Source organism: Anser brachyrhynchus, assembly GCF_964034855.1.
Source record: "Anser brachyrhynchus genome assembly, chromosome: 1".
Lineage (NCBI taxonomy): Eukaryota > Metazoa > Chordata > Aves > Anseriformes > Anatidae > Anser > Anser brachyrhynchus.
In genome coordinates this window covers 210,426,687-210,446,394 of record NC_137694.1, presented here as the reverse complement: position 1 = coordinate 210,446,394, position 19,708 = coordinate 210,426,687, and the positions used below count along the sequence as shown (strand labels likewise).

At 41.5% G+C, this 19,708-nt stretch overlaps 1 protein-coding gene and 1 long non-coding RNA gene across 2 annotated transcripts in view; both read left to right on the top strand.

The window, feature by feature from the left end:
- Nucleotides 1-19,708, top strand: part of UVRAG (UV radiation resistance associated) — a 93,963-nt gene that overhangs the window by 60,304 nt on the left and 13,951 nt on the right. The window contains exon 13 of the mRNA XM_080599566.1: nucleotides 4,276-4,354. Within this exon, the coding sequence (XP_080455692.1) occupies nucleotides 4,276-4,354 (79 nt within the window). The remainder of the gene's footprint in view (nucleotides 1-4,275; nucleotides 4,355-19,708) is intronic.
- Nucleotides 4,364-18,366, top strand: LOC308198039. Its single transcript, XR_013953548.1, has 2 exons — nucleotides 4,364-14,131; nucleotides 15,140-18,366. It is a non-coding gene; the product is annotated as an uncharacterized lncRNA (long non-coding RNA).

The following is a 19,708-nucleotide window of genomic DNA, read 5'->3' as shown; positions in this document are numbered from 1 at the left end:
TTGGCCTAACCTGTTATAAGTTACTAAATGTTGTGCTTTTATTTCTTGCATCAAGTTAATGTTCTTGAACTACGATCATCTTTATGAGCTACTGTTAAAGTTACTGTTCAGCTGACATGTGGCAGTAATGTGCTCTTTAGATACAGAATATTTACTGTAAACTCAGGTTGTATCAGGGCTATGTTTTATGAAGTCTGTGCACTAGTGAAAGGTAGTATTCCATAGTCACAAGATAAATGTTAACCTATTTTTACAAGAATTCACAAGAGTGAACTGCGAAGAGCAGAAACTGTTTTGTTCATAACTTCTGCCTGTGCTCGCATGGTGGCTTTGCCAGGAAAGAATGAGAGGGTCACAGAATAGCTGAGGCAGGAAGGGACCTCTGGGGATCTTGTTCCCAGCCTTTCTGCTCAGAGCAGTTTCCTTGGGACCATGTGCATTCAGTTTTGAATAAGCCCAAGGACGGAGACTATGGAGCCTGTCCTGGCAGCCTCTTGCAGTGTTTCATCATCCTCACTGTAGGTTTTCTCTTAGATTCAACTGGGGAGGCTTACACAGATCCTTCCAAGAAGCTATTTGAGTTGATACAAGTTTTTCTGGGCTCTTTGTTTCTCACCAAGAGTGATCAAGACTTGCACGAGGCATTCAAGGAAGGCCGAAGACACCACAGTCATCTTTGTGCCCCTTTGCTGGACTCTCTCCAGTATGCCCACGTCTGTCTGCTGTTGGGAGCCCAGGACTGGACCCCGCACTCCGGACGTGGCCTCACCAGCACTGAGTAGAGGGGAGGGATCACCTCCCTGCTGATGCTCTTCCTGATGCAGCCCAAGATGCTGGTGGATCTCTCTGCCACAAGGGCCCATTGCTGGCTGCTGTTCAACTGGGTGTCCACCAGGCTTTCCAGTTGGTCAGTTCCAGCCTGTACTGGTGCCTGGGCTTGTTCTGCAGAACTTGGCATTTCCACTTCCTGAGCTCGACAGGATTGTCGTCCGCACATTTTTCCATCTGTCAGTCACTCTTCCCACTTCTCTATCAGCTGCAGACGTGCTGAGGGTGCTTCCTTGTCCCATCATCTGGGTCACTAATGAAGGTATTTAACAGGATTGACCCCTGTATCAGCCGCTGCGTTTTACTTGTCTAGTGACTGGCCTTCAACTGGACCCTTGCTGCTGGCCACAACCCTTTCAGCCTGGCAGCAGAGCCAGCTGTCAGTCTGTCTCACTGCTTCCTTATCTAGCCTGTACTTTATCGCTTTGCCTGGGATGAGGCCATGTCAAAAACATCACTGAAATAGAGGAAAAGCAACACCCGCTGCTCTCCCCTAACCCACTGAGTCAGGTTGGTTATTTACCCCTTGTGAATTTGTGGTGACTGCTCCCAGATTTCTTGTTCATAGCATGATTGGAAGTGGCATAGGGGAATTGATTCCATCACCTTCCCAGGGCTCAGGGTGAGCTTCCTGGACTGTCCTTCTTGAAGATGGGAGTGACATCTTTCTTCTGAACCTCTTCCATCACCTTTCAGAAGATGATTGAGAAGGGCCTTAGGACAGAAGGAGGAAAAATGCATCTTCTGTGCCAGGGGATGATCTCTGTCAACTTCAGAAACCCCTTTAAACTGACAACTTACCCAACTGCTTGGTAACTGCTCTCAGACAGTCTGTTCTGGTGATTACACAACAGATATTTGTGGCTTGGTTTTTGTTCTTTCCAGTAAATACATCACACTTATTCTCATCTTAGGTATGTTCTGTTTTAAAGGAGCTTAATGATTTCCTTCCCACCCCACTCAAACGCAGCAGCAGGAATGGAACCCAGGAAGGTAGATGTTGAAGGGGAACGGGCAGGCAGATGCCATTCTGCATTTTATTGAGTGTTTTGTGATTATAAAGCTACTAAAAGGGTCAGTTTCAACTGTAATTTTTGAGCATGCATAACTAAAACCTCACACAGCATGCCAAAGGAAGAGATTTAGCTTGCAGTCATGCTTTTCTAAGAAGCAGGCAAAAACAATTTCATGTAGGGAGCCAAGAGTTAAAGTTGTATTCAATTATGCTCAGTGAAGCACTATGTAAAATGTCATGGTTCCTCTCCCTTAAGTTTATTGCTTGTGACCAGCCCTAATGGGCAAGCAAGATAACACACAAAGAAAGGAACATCAAAGTTGGTAATATTTTTCTGTATGTCATAAATGTGCATATGCAAAGACATCCACTGACGTTTTTCGAGACTTTCATGTAGCTTACTATGTTATAAAAGCTGACATGAGGATGTATGTAGTTTAGATTCTTTCAAGATTAATTAATGGAAGTTAGAAATGTGAATATTAACAAAAAGGAGAAGAAAAAACACACCAAGACCAACCTGATAAACAGAAAGCTCAAAAAAAAGCTCAAAAAGCTCAATCTTCACCATTTCAGCTGTCAGAGATGGTAGCGAGCACCGTGAAAGAGTTTTGTCCTCTTTTCTCTACTGGATATATCAAAGGGCTCTGTGTCTAATAATAGAATACGTGGTTCCCATTGCTAGTGGCTTAATGAAATACTATCTTATACCGAAACAGGGCTTGTGTTCCTAATGGCGCTTTTATTGTCAAGCCTGAGTGAGTTTTATGCCATTAATTGTAAAGGTATCCTTTAAATCTAAATCTTCCTCCATTTGGGTAAGTGTAATTGTAGAGACTGAAACGAATTCCTTTTGATTTGTATTTTACACTTAGGATAACGCGCGGTGGAATTGTTGTAGCATGTGGTCATTTCAAAAGGTTTTGTTTTCTTGCATGGGGAACCAGCTGGATTTATAGATCTATTAAGCAAGGTGAGCTAGATGTATGCTGTTCAAGGTGATTTTTATATTCCTCAACTTAAAGTGACCTAGTGAGTTTGAAAGTAGCATAAAACTTGAAGTTGACATCTTAATATTTGATCTGCTGCGATCGTGACCTGTTAACCTTTAGCTTTAATGGTGCTATATAATTCTCCTTAAATGCTGCAAATGTACTCTACTGTGGGGCTGCAGTAAAGATTTTCTGTTTGATTGATGTTAAAATACACTTTGCGTAATCACCCCTCTGGAGTGTGTGTTGTTTCTAGTAGATATCGATCTCCTGTGTTTGTTATCTTAAATTTGAGAGGGACTTTGCTTTCTGATGTAATGTGGGTTTAGTGCAGATAATATCCTCAGCATCTTGATTAGGGGCTGCAGAACGTAGGGTTCTTTAGGAAGACAAAAGTTGGTTTCATGGTGTAGCTCCCATAAACATTAAGTTACAGATCCTACTGAAGTTACCGGCTTGACCACGGTTGACCTCAGCCTCTGGTGGTAAGGAAGAGTCAAAAGACAGTCCTCAGAAAGGTAGTTTACAAGTATTAAAAGTTTGAACGGCTTCACTTAAGCAAATATTCCGTGCAGATAAAATTGTTTCAGTAGAGAATGTCAAAGATGCTTTAGGGGCTACAGTGGTGGGTCTCTGGTTTCCTGCAGCAGTTGAGACTGGAATAAGTTGTGGCTCTTCCTATAAACTGTTAGCTACACTTAGATACTAAGAGCCATGGTTTATTATAATAGAACAGAATTAAACATTAGGAATCTGTTTGCATGGGTTGTGTGAGCTATGAGGCTGTAATTGTATTGAGCCTCGGCTGCATGTGTGAAGCTTGTTGGAAAGGTTTCCACAACAGGATGGGGAAGAAGGTTGCTGGGGCAGATGTCCGAGGGAGCTGAAGGGTTTTACGTGAGGTTTAAGTGGGACGGAGAGCACACGAAGATGGAAAATGGTTTGTACCATGTAATTGTTCTTTTGGTGTGTTGGTAAATGGGCCTGCAAGGGTCTGTAAAGAGATTTGTACTCTTTCAATCACAAAATAACAACTTAATCAAAAGAGAACGCCTTTCTTAAAAGGATTTTATTAGGAAGCAAGCTAACCAAATGCAAAAGGCTGAATACAAAGTACGGTGGAATTTGATATTATGCTGTGTGCTTCTTAAAACATGCTTCATTTAGTGAGAGAAATGTTGCAGCACTGGCAGGGTCATAAAGCATCTTCTAAAAACCTGAAATACTTCAGAAAACGCAATTCGTTAGCTGAATTTTGACATCAATTTTTAAAAGGCTGACTGGAGTTGCAGAGGGCTCCTGATAACTTCCTCTGGAGGGGGTTCCTGGGCAATGGAAGTACTTTAAATCTTTACCTTTCCAGTTGTGGAGTCTGTCTCTTTTTTGAGTTCATTTAAACATCTGAATAACTTCACCTTTAATGCTTTTTTTCCCCATCAGATTTCCTTTATATCCAAAAGGAGGGGAGAAGCTTCAGTTTGAATATGGAGTATATCTTCTCAACAAAAATATAGCACAGGTTGGTACACTAAGATTTTATTATTAATATCTACCATCTGCTTAGTGTCAGTGTGGCAAGAGTGTGCATCTGCTGTCTGGTGATGCTGTTTTCCATGGAGAACAATGGTGAACTATTTGGAGGTGTTCTCCAAATCACAAGTTTCACTTGCCTTGTTGCTTTGTGCTAAGACCTTCTCCTGTGCTGCTTTGAGAAGGGCTTGCCAGCTAACAATTAAATTTTCCTTTTCAAATAGTAAATACTGTGAGCATACATGCCCTATTTGGAAAATTGTGAATATTTTCTGTTATTGTCATTACACTCAATTCATCTCATTCTCATTACTGTGTCATTTAATTTTGCTTTATTATTAACTGCCCTTCTACCTCTATACTTATTTGATAAGAAAAGTCTTGCCAATGTATAACTCTTAAATTTTTAAAAGTCCTCTAATCATCCTCGTTCTTATTTGTTTTAAAAATCATCCTTTGCTTTGGCAAATGAATGAGATTTTTTTTCTTAACTTTTACAAGTTTACAGACTTTTATTCAAGAAGCACTAATACCTGCTGCCCACACATTTGGTATGGAATTCAGAAAATGGCCAAAAAGCTGGTCTCAGAGGGACCTGTAGAGGCTGTTCAGGCTGTTGCCCAACCCTAGGGCAGGGTCAGCTGCTCTGATTGGTTTGACAGTTTTATTCGTGAAAAATCCATTGCGGTTTTTTATACTTAATTTCTGGTTGTTTTTTTTTTCCTTCCCGGTTCTCCTTTCCATCACTTCTTTCCTGTTCTGCCCCTGAATTAGAGAAATGTTTTTGGGCTGTATCATTTGGTTTGTTTTTTAAGCTTGGGTTGCATTTACCATTTTCCAGACTTCTGGTATTTTGCCCGTGCTTAGTGTATTTTGGAAGATAACCTCCAATGGCTCTGAAATTACTTAAAGGCTAAAATGTCTTAAGTTGAAGTTAATCAAGTTGTGCTAATCTTGGAAATTCACTTAACCAAGCTGTTAATATAACTTAGACTGTGGCTCTTTGTTGCTGGCATTAATAATGGCAGCCAGCTGTTCACACTTGACTTTCATGGGGGAAGACTAGAGCAAAAGAAGGGATTAAATACTCCCTTTCCTCCAAACGATTTGATAGCTTTTCTCCATTAGTACCAAATCAGTGCTGTCCTTAATCTATACTTGTGTAAATACATCAGTTCGTTCTGTCGCTTGCGAGTTGTGATGCTGCTTGCTTTGCTTTTCAGCCTCTTCTGGCTTTTGCCCTTGTGATTCTGTGAGTTTGCTGTTCAGTTGTATCATGCAAGTACTGATTTATTTCTTAATTAAAATTACAAACTATTCATCGAGCCCAAGCTGGTAGTCTGTTTCCTGCAGTCTGGGTTAGTTGGCACTTGTACCTGTAGTCTCTCTTCTCTTTTTTAAAACAGAACTGTCACCGTGTCACTTCATCTGGTTTTTTTCTTTTTGACTCGTCTCCTCAGAGATGTTACCACTGACCGACAGAGGTCAGTCATTCTGGTTTTGTCCTTTTCCTATTTCCAAAGGACTGTGAACTGTTGAACTCATGGTCACTCATTCCTGTTGCCTTCCAAGTCCTTGCAGTTGATTTCCAAAATCATTGGCATGTTTTTAAACTCATAAAAGTAAATGAAGACTTTATTTAAGTACGTATTTGTATTTTAAAACTTTCCAAGCTTGCATGGGGTCACTGGTGCTGGTACAAGCTATAGTGGCCAAACTATTTGAAGTGGTTTGTACAACACCAGTGGTTCACATGTTACGGGTTGAGAATGTATGCCATTGAATATAAAAACATAATAAAAGTAAATCGGAATTTGTTGGGGGGAGGATTCTACTACTTGTTTAATCAGGAAAGTGTTACTGAAGTCCACATAAATTGTTGTAGTCACCTTTGCTTTGATATTCTTGGTCAAACATTGCAGTTTTTATACTTCTGCCAAGAGGGCATTGTGGAAGCAGTGTGAAAAATCCGGCGTAGCAGATGGATACCGTGGAAATATATCACAAAAGTTCTGTGCTCAGGGGCTGACTTGATCTGGAACCTGAGATTGTTTGAATCCTTTGTGTTCCTTTGGAGGCTGGAATGTAATAGTTTTAGAATATCTTAAGGCTGCTTTGAGAAAAGCTTCCAGATAGGCTTAGTTCAAGTGAGCGTGAAAAGAATACGTGTAAAAAGATTGTTTGGATGGACAGTGAGAGCTGGTCTCTAGACCATCACAGCCTGTGAGGGAATCCTTTTAAGGCCCCAAAGCGTTGGCCTCATTTCAGGGAATCAGTCCTGCAAGCAAAGTTGCTCTGTCGTGATTTAGCCTGGATTGGATGCTTGACTCCCTCTGACTGCTGGGTGAGGATCGGAGGAAGATGGGAGCAATGCCGCCAGCTCTAGCAGAGTTAAGGGAAGAGCTCAGGTCTCCATTGCCTTACTTGAATGCATCATGAAAGTCTTGATCACCGAGGGTGAGAAGCAAAAAGCCCAGAAAAATTTGAATCAACTTAAATAGCTTCTTGAAAGGATTTGCGTAAGCTTCCCCAGTTTCACAGAAGTTTTCTTGTTTTTTTTTTTTTTTTCTTTCACCTGGAGTTCTTGGGGCAAGGAGAAATGTGAGTGGGGAAGAAGTGCGACTGGGTTGATATTAACTAAAATTACTGAAATCAAAACTCTTCTAGAGATAAAGTGGTACTGTTTTGTAAAACAGCAGGATAATAACAATGAAAACCACATCTTGCACTCGGGAGAATTCAGCTGGAATTAGAAGGAGCTCGGTGCTAGCTCGATAGAGCAGTTATTTGGAGAAACTTGCTTTGCTGTTACATTCCGAAGTCAAAACAATGTGTGTTAATTCCGAGAGTTCATAATAACTTCCATCTGTACGTGAGCACAAATTGTTTCAATCCCCATATTTTCTATTCGTAATATCGAAGCCCTCATGATGTTCAGAGTAGCTTGTTATGTTGGATAATATTAGGTAAGACCATAAATTTCCAGTCGCGCTTTCAGCTCTTTGACTGTAACGAACATACAAGCGTGATATTTTTAAAGGGAAATTAATGACTTGTGCAATAATATGGACAAAAAAAATCGCTGTCATTCCAGGGTGTTGTCAGAGGTGAAGCAGAATATGGTTGCTAAAAATGGCAGTGAATTGGTTGGCTCTTGTAAGCGTTAGGTATCGGGAGATACTGACAGGTAGCTGGCCCCACAAACTCGTTAGCTGCTCAGTTATGGATGTGTGTGGAGTATCAGAGGAAGGTGAAAATTTAACAGGCAAATGGAATGAACTCTTGCATAGGTGTTCACACCATGAAAACCTCCCTTTCGAGTGGATAAATATCAAGAAGTCACCGAAGAGTTGAGTATTTCTGCTCAAGCTGAGCACAGCACACAGCATGGGTAAGGAAACATCTCCAGGACAGTGTTCTCATCTCTCCAAACGTGGTGCGTGTCTCACAGCTCATCTTGATCATGGACACGGTGGCCATGATAAGTTGAGCTGTCACAAGTCCTTGAGCAGTGTAGGTCTTGGTGCTCCAGGCCTTTTGCTCTCAGCTCCTTAAATTTTTTATAACCTTCAAGTGTGGGGTGTAAATACAGCGTCTGAATCTCAAATCATGTGTCTGCAGAAAGAAAGACGCTTTCCTGCTGCTTGCTGGCTTTTTTGCTGTCTCCCTCCTGCATTCCCAGAGTCTTAACAGCTCGGGCCTGCCTTTGATGTAGGTTCTTCATTGCATATGAAGAGATGACCTTACTAACCATGACTTCAGTGACCATCCCTCTTGAGGTGAGCACACACAATGTCCCTGCTGGAGAAAGCCTGGCCCTAAGGTGTATACGAGTTGATGTTACATGGCTTCTTTCCTGTATTGGTTATTTCTAACCCATACGTATAAAATGTATAGCTGTTTAAGACAGCATGAGTCTGCCATCTTGTTCATGAAACTACCAATTCCTTTGGGTATTCACAAGGTTGTCTCTTGCATGATATGTGCCAGTCATGCTATTCCTTATCCAGTTGCAAGATTGCTTGGAGAGGAAATAATTACTTTATAGCTATAGAGCTAGATTCTTCTGGTCCCAGCCAGAAGGGGTTTTACTGCAGCTATTTCATGTCAAGAGGTCAATGAATTCATTTGCAGCTCTGCATACGAAATGATTTGGTATTCCAGTGAATCTCTAAAGGGGATAGAAGTTGATTATCTTTTATATTTCTTATTTGGAGTCACAGCCCAACTTCCCTATAGAATCACAGAATGGTTTGGGTTGGAAGGGACATAAAAGATCATCCAGTTCCAACCCCCTGCCACAGGCAGGGATGCCACCCAGTAGATCAGGTTGGCCAAGGCCACATCCAGCCTGGCCTTAAACACCTCCAGGGATGGGGCATCCACAGCTTCTCTGGGCAACTGGTGCCAGTGCCTCACTGCCCTTTGAGTGAAGAATTTCCTCCTTATCTCTAACCTAAATCTCCCTTCTTTTAGTTTAAGACCATTCCCCCTTGTTCTATCTTTATCTGCCTGAGCAAAAAGTTGCTCTCCAACTTTTTATAAGCCCCCTTTGAGTATTGAAAAGCTACAGTGAAGTCTCCCTGGAGTCTTCTCTTCTCCAGGCTGAACATCCCCAGTTCTCTCGGCCTGTCTTCATAGCAGAGGAGCTCCAGCCCTCTGATCAACTTCGTGGCCTCCCCTGGACCCTCTCTAAGAGCCCCACATCCTTCTCGTGCTGGGTTCCCCAGCCCATCTGCCTTTAGTGGACAAGACCTTGGAACGACGGTGTTCTGTCCTTGCATCAGCTACTAGCTGTTGAAAGGAGGCTCACAAAACAAACAGTTTTTGGACTCTTTTAGAACTCTTTGTTTCCCTAGGGCTAAGTGGAGGAGTGAATGTGTCTAGCCTTACCCTGGTTCATCACTGGGGTTTGTCAGAGAGACTCTGCAGTTGGTGGCAGTCAGAACAAACCTTCCCAGCCATCACCTCCAGGTCTTGTGGAGTCGTCTTGGTTTGTACTGCGTGAGTGTTTTTCTGATCATGTTGGATACGTGTTCAGGATCGTCTCACAAGGCAAGGCTTCTCTTCAGATCCAGCCTTGATTTGTTTTGTCTGACAAGGGTTGAGTGATGTTAGTCTGATATTCCTATCCACATTGGCATGGTTTGTTCAACCCTGGCCAGCAAATAGTTCTGCTTTCATCTGACAGTCATTAGCAACAGATGAACTTTGCTAGTTGACAGGAAAAAATCACTCGAACAATCTTCTGTCAGTTCTCCCAAGGAAGCTTGTTTATTTTCACATCGCTGCACTAGAGATCCATGCAAGGAACTTTGTCTAGCCCTCCTTTCGCGTGTCCAGAGTCGCAGCGTCCACATGGTGGCAGGCAACATTTACATGCTTTATAGAGATGTTGCTCAGCTATTGCTGCTCTCCTGGGAATGCTGCTTGTTGTTCCTGTAGCTTGTCTAATGCACGAGGTAAGTAACCTTCCCAGAAGCATGGAAGAAAAGCAAAATTCTTCTTAATGTTTGTGGTAAAACTGGTATCTTTCTATTAGCTGCATGAAATAAAAGTCGAATACTTATGTGCTAGGGCAATATGTAAGAAACTGCTCTGAAAATGAGCTCTTAAACATGAAATGAGGCAAGATGTCCAGCTCCTGGCTCTGTTAGGCTATCTACCATGTGAGAAAATCAACTTTATAATAGAACCTATTAAACTTTTCCATGGGAAGTTGAACGGCAGAAATGTTAGGAGTAGAAATTTGTTTTGGCAATAAACACTACCGAGCAGAAGTGTCTTAAAGAGTTCTGTGGGTATCGGTGTAGATGCAGTGGTTATGACCCTTAGAGCGTAGGATACTGTGACTTGCACACTACATCTTTTATGAGGCCCCTAAACTAGGATCATAAAACGTACAGTTCAGAAAGAATGCACTGTCTGAATTTGTGGCCAATTTAACTGCACAGGGAAAAGTGTTGTTGAAAGAGCACAGGTTGAAGCCAGAGCCGAGTCCTCATCTCGCGAAGTGCCAAGCATTCATTTTAATGTTAAGAGGAAGGGACTGCACCTGAAAAACCACAAAGTACCTTCTCCAGCTGCACAGAGCCAAAAGCTTTTAGGAGAGGTTTCATTCCTGAAAGTCTCCGAGGGCAGCAGCGGGCTGATACCTAGCCAGATCATTTAGAATTGGGGAATTTACATATGTTTTTTTTTGCAAGCTTGTTGGAAGGCTTCCTTTTTTTCCTTTCCTATCTCCCATGCCAAGATAAAATAGGTTGAAATGAGGCTGGATTAGCTGTAACAGCAGTCACCCTTTCATTCAGATGAAAGCCTGCCTATCCTTGCCCGGAGGCAATCTGCGGTGATCAGCGAAGGCTCGCCGAGGAGCGGACCTTGGCTCCCAGCTCGTACTGACCGCAGCACCTGCAGCAGGAGCCTGGGCAACGTGGTTGGGTAGGAGGATATTGCTGGCACCACCTGCTGTGCCTGGAGCCACTTCTCCAAAATAATTTTGGGGCCACATGCCGGCAGGCACGCTCTGGGTGTTAGATCACTCGTGTTCTGCGTAGCTGTCGTCGTCTCTGCACGTTAGCTCTTTGGCCTGCTAAGTAAGGATCAAAAAAATAAGTGATTAAAATAGAACCAAGATTCAGTAATCAAAAGGCAAATGGGCTCCTGATAGAGTTAAGCTGACATGCACACATACGATTGCCAACTTAAACTGCTTTGTAGTTCATGTAAGCATTGCTTTTTGAAATTGAAAGAGATAGGAGAGCGGGAAGTCTGTTATCAAGCCATGGCACAACGTATTAGTGTAGGAAAAAGATGTGGTATATAATATTTCCTAACGAGTAGGGTGCGTGCTCTGGAGACAGAGCTTGACTTTCAGATATAAAGCATTAGCACCTGTGGAATTCAGACCTCGTTTGTGCTCCTGTCCCTTCCTTCGGGAGCCTTCTCACTTTCTGCTGTGCTGCCATCTCTCCGTGGAAGGAAAACGTGCTAGGACACATACAGCCACTGGCTTGTCCTTTCCTGAAACCCAGCTTGCTTAATGAGTAAGAATTACTTTCACCTGTCACAAGCAAGCAAGTGACAAGTTGTGACTTCTTTTTCACTGAGCTTCTGTTGTTGTTTTCATTTCTCCATCCACCCACGTCCTTTGTTCTTCTGTTGTTCTGTGCCCCGTGGGGCAGGGTCTGCCTCATACTTCTGGATAGGATTTGGCACATCAGGGCACAAATCCTGTTTTGAAAGCTGCGGCTATGACAGCTGCTTAATCACCCATAAATGCCTTTCAGGCTTGTTATGTACCGTGGTTGAAATTTCGAGCAAGTCATTTTCTGACAAAAGGAATAAAAGTGTCTGATATGTATTGGCTCGTTGAGTTTTTGATCAGTCCAGAACGCTTAGAAATACAGAGCTTGAAAGTATTTATTTTTCAAGGGACTTGACGTACTAAAGGGAACATAAGCACCTTTCTTTGGCCTGGTGCCTAATTCACATAAACATTTCTCAATATTGTGTAAATAGTAATAATAAAAGCTGTTTCAGTTTGCTAAATATAAGCTGTTAGTTGTTCTTGAGAAGGTTGTTGCTTAATAGATTTTGATTTAGTGACCCCGGCTTTAGCTTTTAAGTGCAAATATTCTCTATCATATATGAAATTATTTCCAGTATTGGTGTGGCTTAGCGTTTCTTGGTGTTTGCTGAAGGATGGCATTGTGCTGAAAGGAAAACAGTCTTACCCAGGTTAAGCTGTTGGTGTTATACTCGATGAATGAGAAGTCTTTCCACTTTATTCCAAATCTTCTATTTTGTCAGAAGTCAGTCTCTTTTGCCTGCTAAAAGTAGAGTACTGGATGCCTGGGAAGACACTCAGCTGAGGTGATGAAACATGGGGCAGGGAGCTGAGAATCCCCAAATTCTCTGCTTGGTCTCTGGTACGGGCTTTTATCACTTGCTCTTTAAATAATGCTTTCTAGAAGCAAGAGTGTTTTTGCTTTGAAGCAACAGGTTTCAGAAGGAACAAATCTGGATCAGTGCTGTAGAAAAACTGCCAAGAAACTCAGTTTCACCCGTTTTATGTTGAAGGAGTGAGTAGGACCACATGCAGATTTCCCAAAAACGTGCTTGGAAACTGTTGCATGGCTCTGAACCCTCATCAAGTGAGGAAACCTGGTTGGTGGCAGAGGCGTTCACAGGCATGTGCAGATGCTCGGCCACCCCCTGGCTTCTGGAGTAGCCCTGGTGAGGCCACGCAGCCTCTCGGCTTCTGTTACAGTCGCTCTGATTTCCAGCCTAATGAGGTGGGTCAGTTCGCTGTACTTACCTGTGCACTCACAAAACTACTACACTTTTCGTGTCTGTAGGTAAAAAGCAAACTTAAAATGTTCTCGTGCAGTCGGGGAGCTAAAGGTATAAAGCAAATGGTACGTGTAAGACAGAAGTACAGAGCGTTACTTGTCTTTCTCGTGGCTTTTGTACATCTAACCTTTTGTTCTGTGCCTGTTGCAATGATTTTTTTTAAATACAAATATTTAGGCTGAATGAAGTCATAGGAAGTAAGTGTGCCCGTCTCATAATCCAATAAACATCGCTGTGATGCCGAGGTGTTTTAAGTTCTGACCTGAACCTGGAAAGGTTATGCTGCATAGTTTCATCTCATCGAGCTACAGCACAGCAAGTCTACAGCCGAACAGTAAACGTGGTTTTAGTTATTTGAGTGCTTCACTGGGGAAAGGGGGAAGCTTTTCTGAGGCTAGTAACTCCTCTATCTTCTAAATTGCTTTTTTTTAATGTCCTTTCTGTAAAATGGTCCTGGTATATGAGAGGCACCTTTATGGGCAAGGGGGCCCACCTATGTTATTTCTATAACAAGCCCCCTAACCACCAAATTTTACAGGAATAGTTTACTGATGTAAGAGGCTGTTTCCCTCAGCCTGTCTCTGACAGTGGTTTCCAATATCCTTACTGGGACACCAGACTGGAACCACAAAGGCTAACGTTTGAGACCTCTCTGGAGAGGTATTGTGTTTACTGTCAGGAAGGGCTTCACTAATATGAGCAAGAGTCCTGGAGGAAACGCAGCTTTTGGCTCATCGAGATGTTTAGTTCTGCAGTGTGTTGTGCATGTACTCAAACACGTACTCCGATTTCCTTGTTTTCTTGTGGTCTATCTCCAATAAACACTCTTGCTGTGAAACCAGAATCCAGTGTTAAATATCGCCTATTATCAGACTTCGGTTTTAAAAATTTGAAGAAAACTTGTAAATTTCTGGTGGGATTTTACAGCTTGCTGAGCATTAACATTCAGGCTGCTGCTGCTTGCAGATAATGGTTAGGCTTTGTGTTTTTGTGGATGCGAGATGAAGAAGCAACTTAATGCAATTCTAAGGTAAATCAGAAGGTAGAAGGGAAGTAGATCTGTTATCAGTAGAGAATATTTCCCTTGTCACTGTTGAATCACTTCTGTACTTGCATTTCATGGCTGAATTTCCCCTGCCTTTCAGATGGACGTGGATTAAAATCCTCTGGGGCGAGAAGGGAGGAAGATTGTTTATGGGATAGCAAGAACCAGTGGTGAGGGAAAAGTTACTGTATGAACTTGATGTAGTTTGTGAGAACTGAATGAATTAGAGCTCCATGCTAACCCAACGTGCGCAGACACTTAGCCATAACATCGTTTCCCAAATGTAGCATTCACCCTCTTGGAGCAGTGACCTTGCAGCATCTTGACTCTCAGATGTCACTGCTACAGACCGAAGCAAAAGAAGAGGTGAATATCTTCTTCCTAGAAGCCTCTCCCTTATCAATGGGATGGGATCCGCCTGTTTTAGACCGAACATGTTATAAAAATGTGTGATCGTAAGCAGCCTTTGAAGGGACAGCATAAAACAGTTGTTATCGCATTGCTGCTTTTGATTCCTGTTTGTGTGCTTTATTTGTTATTGCTAAATGTGATGGGAGTCCTCGAAGGCAGTTTTCCTGAAGGCTTTTCTTATGCATGCTGGGTCAGCCTGAGCAATTTTGTGTGCTCAGTGGGTTAATGGAGGTACATGGATTTTCAAAGTGGCTGATGTCACTTATTGCTTCCATTAGTTTAGTACTCTTAGAAGAATTGCAAAATTAACATCTGCTTTTCGAGGTGGACCTCTGAACAGCATTGAAATCCACTTGGGAGAGGAAGGCAGGTGTTGGCATATCAATGTACGAGTCAGCATTACCGTAAAAACAGCTCTGTATCTGAGCACTTCTCGTTTTGGATGAGGACTGTCACTTCTATGGCAGTCTCTGTTCCTTCCAAAAGTGAGGTTGACAAGAACTTGAAGATTTATTGTAATCTCGGTACTTGCTGTATTGCTTTCTTTCCTCTCCTACTTCCTAAGAAGCTTGGGGGAGTAAATCGTTAGATTTACTTCCAATCTTGATAGATATTAATACGCTGCCAGTCTTTTAAATATGAAAAGTCAAAATGAATTTTAAATTTTTAATTTTGAGATAGGCCGTCTAAGGAGCTAATTGATACCATGATGTGTTTCACTAATGTTGCAGCTTCGGGGTTCTGCAGTAAACCTCCAGAGGGGGGAACAACCAGCTAGACTTAATGAAACAAAGGAGAGCAACACGTTAAGAGTGCAAATAATCTCAAATTTTATAATTTCCCCCCAAAGGTATAAACACACACAACTGTTTATATAGCAGCAGGCATTATTTCACTGATCCCCCAAGGTTGTTTATATAGCAACAGGCATTATAACAACACTTTCTGTTTTCATTATTGCAGTGCTTAGTCATCTGAATCCCAGCCAGTGCTCCTTCGTACTCCGAAAAGTCATCCAGGATCTTGTAAAACAATTAACTATGTCATTTTATTAAAACTTGCTTTTTATATTTGTGTCCCAGCGTTTGACATCCTCTGAAAACCTTATGTAAATGCTTGGCTTCTAACCAGTGCTGTGAACTTGATTGAAAGAACATTTTTGCTTCTATTTTTGTTTGTGTGTGTTCGCATTTGTGGAGCAGATGTCCTTTTAAGTTCTTGAAGCTATTAAAAAAAAAAAAAAGCCTCGTTTAACTGAAAATAATTCCAAAACTGCTCAACTGCCATAAGAATACATGAACGTAATACATGAACGTGGATAGTGTAATAGTGGCTTGGGTACCCCTGTTGCGTAGATAAAGATAGTTTTTATGACCTGCTGTCTGAAGTACCTTTGTCTGAGACCAAAGAAGTACAAAAATGCTGCAGGTTTCGGTGCAGACTCGAGTATTATGCACAACAAGCACCGAAGTGGCCGGTATCTTGAACTTTATGAACACAGTCTGAGCTACGAGACTGCTCCCACGTGTCTTAGAACAAGATGAATATGGCTGGGGAAGCAGTGTGGGAAATGATGAACAGATGAGTTTGGGATTGGAGTCGTTGGGAGCTCCTAAAAAAAAAAAAAAAGGTATTCCAGACCAGATACTCTGTGGTTTCTCTTTGGAAGTATATGCATGTGCTCTTGTACCCCTAGTCATTAAATGCTCTTACGGGCATTAGGATAGGAAATGGCCTGCTCTTTGCACCTAAATGCAGGATATCGTTATTTTTCTTAAGAGGCAAAAGCCCTAATTTCAATCTTTGGTGCAACCCGATATTACGCAGAAATAGGAAGATAGCTAAGTGCTTTCTTTTTAAGCCAGTTTAAGTGAAAAAGTTTAATAGCTCTAGTATGTCCTACCTTGTGGAGTTTGTAAGAGAGTGGCTGAACCCATGCAGGTTTGTATTTTAGTTTATTAGCAAATGGTGTGGCTACGCTTGTCGGGATCTGGTGAATGAATACTTATCTTTGAGCTGTTATCTTTAGAAGGGGGGTAACCTCTTATGTCATCTTACATGATTTTAATTAAGTATAGCTGTCTGATTGACAAGATAAATGACCTGGAAGATGTTTGGGTAGCAGCAGCAGTGGATTGTGGAGATGCTCAGGGTGGAGCTGATCCCTGCCGAGGCACAGGGAGCTTTGATCCAGGCACTGCACAGAAGGAACTTCAGGTGGAAGCTGGAGCAATGCAACACATTTCTTTTATGCAAAGCAAAGAGTTTAAACCAGTTGTGCCCTGCTTGCTGCAAGTTCAAGTGAACTTGTTTGTCGAGCCTCACCTTCAGCTAATGCTGTTGTGTTGTTAGCTGGAACAATTTTCTTTGCCTTTTGATGGAATTTAAGAGTAGAAACCTTTTAGTAGGAAGTTGACGTGTGCTTTACGAAAAAAGCTTTCACTCTGGGAACTGTTGTTTTAAATGCAGCTCGTTTCTGCGTTTATGGATCTCTGCGATGCTGGAAGAAATAGCAGAGCATGATATAAAATACCCACTAGTGTGATAAGCAGGTCTTTCATAAAGGTAGACTTGTCCTTAACATAAATTTAATATCTTATTTCTTTAGATTCTTCTGTACAGGCGCTTCCTGAAACTGTCTTAGGACAAATCAAAACTCAGAGACTTTACAGAAGCAGGCTCAAGGCAGCTACCTACTAGTAGTTACAAATACTGTCTTCTCTTCCAAGACTACTCATAACACTGAAATTAAGTTTACCATACAGGATTTCTAATGTCAGAGGTTACAGATGCAAGTTTTCTGAAAAAAGGATCACATTAGATGAATTCAGGTTTGTTTTTAAAGATCTTAAAGAACCGTACTCTTTTCACCATTACGTTTTACTACCCTCTTTATTTACATCTCAAGTTAGCTAACTTGGGAAGCTCTCAGTTACCACAGAAGCCAAAGTAACAAAGCTCAGTGAAATGTTGAAACTTTCTCATTTTGAGACAAGTAAAAGGAATCTATCTGTGATTGAAGGAAATTAGAAGGTGAGTTATTTTCTTAAATATCAATACCCTTAAGCTCTTCTGTCTCGAACTCTTCATAAAGCGTGCTGCATCCTGTTTGCTGCCTCTTGGTTCTGTGGGGTAAGAATTGCTGGTGACTGGTTTGAGAGCAGAATTAGGAAGGTCTCTGAAGTGCCTGATGTCTTCAGCTTGTTTGTTTCCCGGTGCGTTTACTCTGTGGTTTTGCTCAGTCACACAGCATTTCACACAGCACTTGGGAAAATGAAGCTGCGTAGAGGAGCTAAATATTAGTAAGGAAATGGCAATTAATATTTTATTGCCTGAGCATCGTTAATGATTTACTTACGGTCCCGTGGTGTATACAGTCGTAAATGGGAGCACAAATCTTGGGCGCTTGTTCATTCAAATTAAAACAGGCACGTTTTCTTTGGATGGCTGGTCTGTAATATCCTGGAGGAACAATCTAATCTTTAAATAAAACGCTGCTCTTGTGAGTGATACTTGGTTCCTTTGGAAACTTAGCGTGGGGCGGGTGGAAATGGTGCTGTTTAACAGCAGCAATTGAAAATCGAACTCTGTTTCTTAGGAGAATCAGGACAGCATGCAGGCACCTCCTGCTGCTCCTCTTCCTACCCAGACTCTGTTTCACTGCTCTTCTTCTTGCTGCCTTTCTCTCTGCATCTTCTGCTGGTGAGCACAAGGAAGAGAAGTTCTCTTTTCTCAAATAAAAGAGAAATCTCAGGGTTTCTCCTTCTACATTTGTTTTTGCTGTGGGCTGTGCATGTGGTGGGTTCTCCAGGAGAGAGATTTTTAGGTTCACTTTGTAAATATATCATCATCAGCTTGTATCGATAAGGCCACCTAAGGCAATATCCCTTTTCTTGAGGCAATTACAAAGATGGGGTAGAATGTAATTTATAAAGTTAAACCCATCATTTTTTTCTAGAGGTTTCACAAAACTTGCATCCTAACTTTACATACTATTTATACTATATTTTTTTAGCAGAAGCAATGTTTTTGTACGTGTCTTTTGATACAAGTGTGTCTCACGTGCGTTCTTCTGATCTTGGCTGTTGGAAATAGAGGTCCTTTAATCCAATTCTTTTCACGCTATGAAACGTTAGAATTTAAGGATGACTGTAAAAATCGGTATTCTATAAAAAAAAAAAAAAAGAAAATGATTGTAGTAGGAGGAACAAATGTAATGGTTTTAATTTTATTTTTTTCATTTCTTTTGCCCCAGGCTAGTTCTTTGGTTAACCAAATCCACTGTAATCCCATCAGGAGAATATGGTGATCATTTAGTAATTTATATTGTATGCTTGTCTTAATCCAGGTTCTGTCACTGTAGCAGAAAATATGAACCCAAGCCCACCATATGACTTGGCTGTGTCCATATGGAAATAATAAACTATGTAATAAATGGCCTCCTGTTGTACAATGCAGTGCCGAGGATGATTTTCTTCCAAAGCAATTTTTCTTTCTAAAACTCAGACAAGCATAGAAATCATTCCCAATTTCAAGAGCCTTTTTCTACGGAGAAACTGTTTAGGTCTTTGTTTAGGTCTTTGGGAAGTCGCATGGGCTCCTGGTTCAGGTCAGAAACCTTTCTAACTCAGAGGATGCTTGCCTACACCTTGATTTCATGAATTACAGAAACAGGTGTGTAGCTCAAAGAAATATAATACTTAAGTGGTATTATTCAATGTTTTAGCAGCTAGCTTCATCAGTACCGAATTTGTGCGGGTCTGAGGCAAGGTGCAACTTCTAGAGTGTTTTAATATCTGTTGACAACTGCCTATCAGTTTGATACTGCTTCATTCCAATATTCTTTATAAAGACACTAGAATTTAGGGATATTTTCCATATTTGAACCACACGAGGGATAAATCGTCCTGCAGATCTTCCCTGAAGTTTTGGGATTCAAACCTGAAGACTTTCCCTTCCTTCCATGTGCCATTTTCTTCAAAGGCATTTTTAGCTGGGGACTTCTGAAGTGAGTAGTTTATAATGATCAGCAGTGAATTAAACCGTATGTACTTTGTTTTGATAACCTGAGGGTAAAAACAAGTTGCAGGTTGCATGGAGTCAGCGTATTGAAGCTTTTAATTTCTGGTTGCATCTCCTTAATTCCAGGTAGGAATTCATACTTGGACTAAAGCAGGTTGATGTTAGAACCTGCTCTCTGAGCCACGTGGCATTGGGTTTAATTACGAAAATAGTATAAATGTTGATATAAACTGTTAAAAGAACCCAGATTTAGTTTCAGCCCTGTGACAGTCTGTATTTTTACTAGTTGATGTTGCTGTAATAATTCCTCTACTGATTCCAGCTAACACTGATACACTCAGGATGACAGACGACACTTGCACGGAAATAAATTTTTCGAATCGGTGAATGCAGGACATTGTGTTGAAAGTCAGTCTGCTCCCTTAATAACTGTACTTTTATTAAGCCGTGAGGCCACTCTCCCATTACAGATAGGAAACGGAAAAAGTGTAATGAGGTTTAACAGTCGTA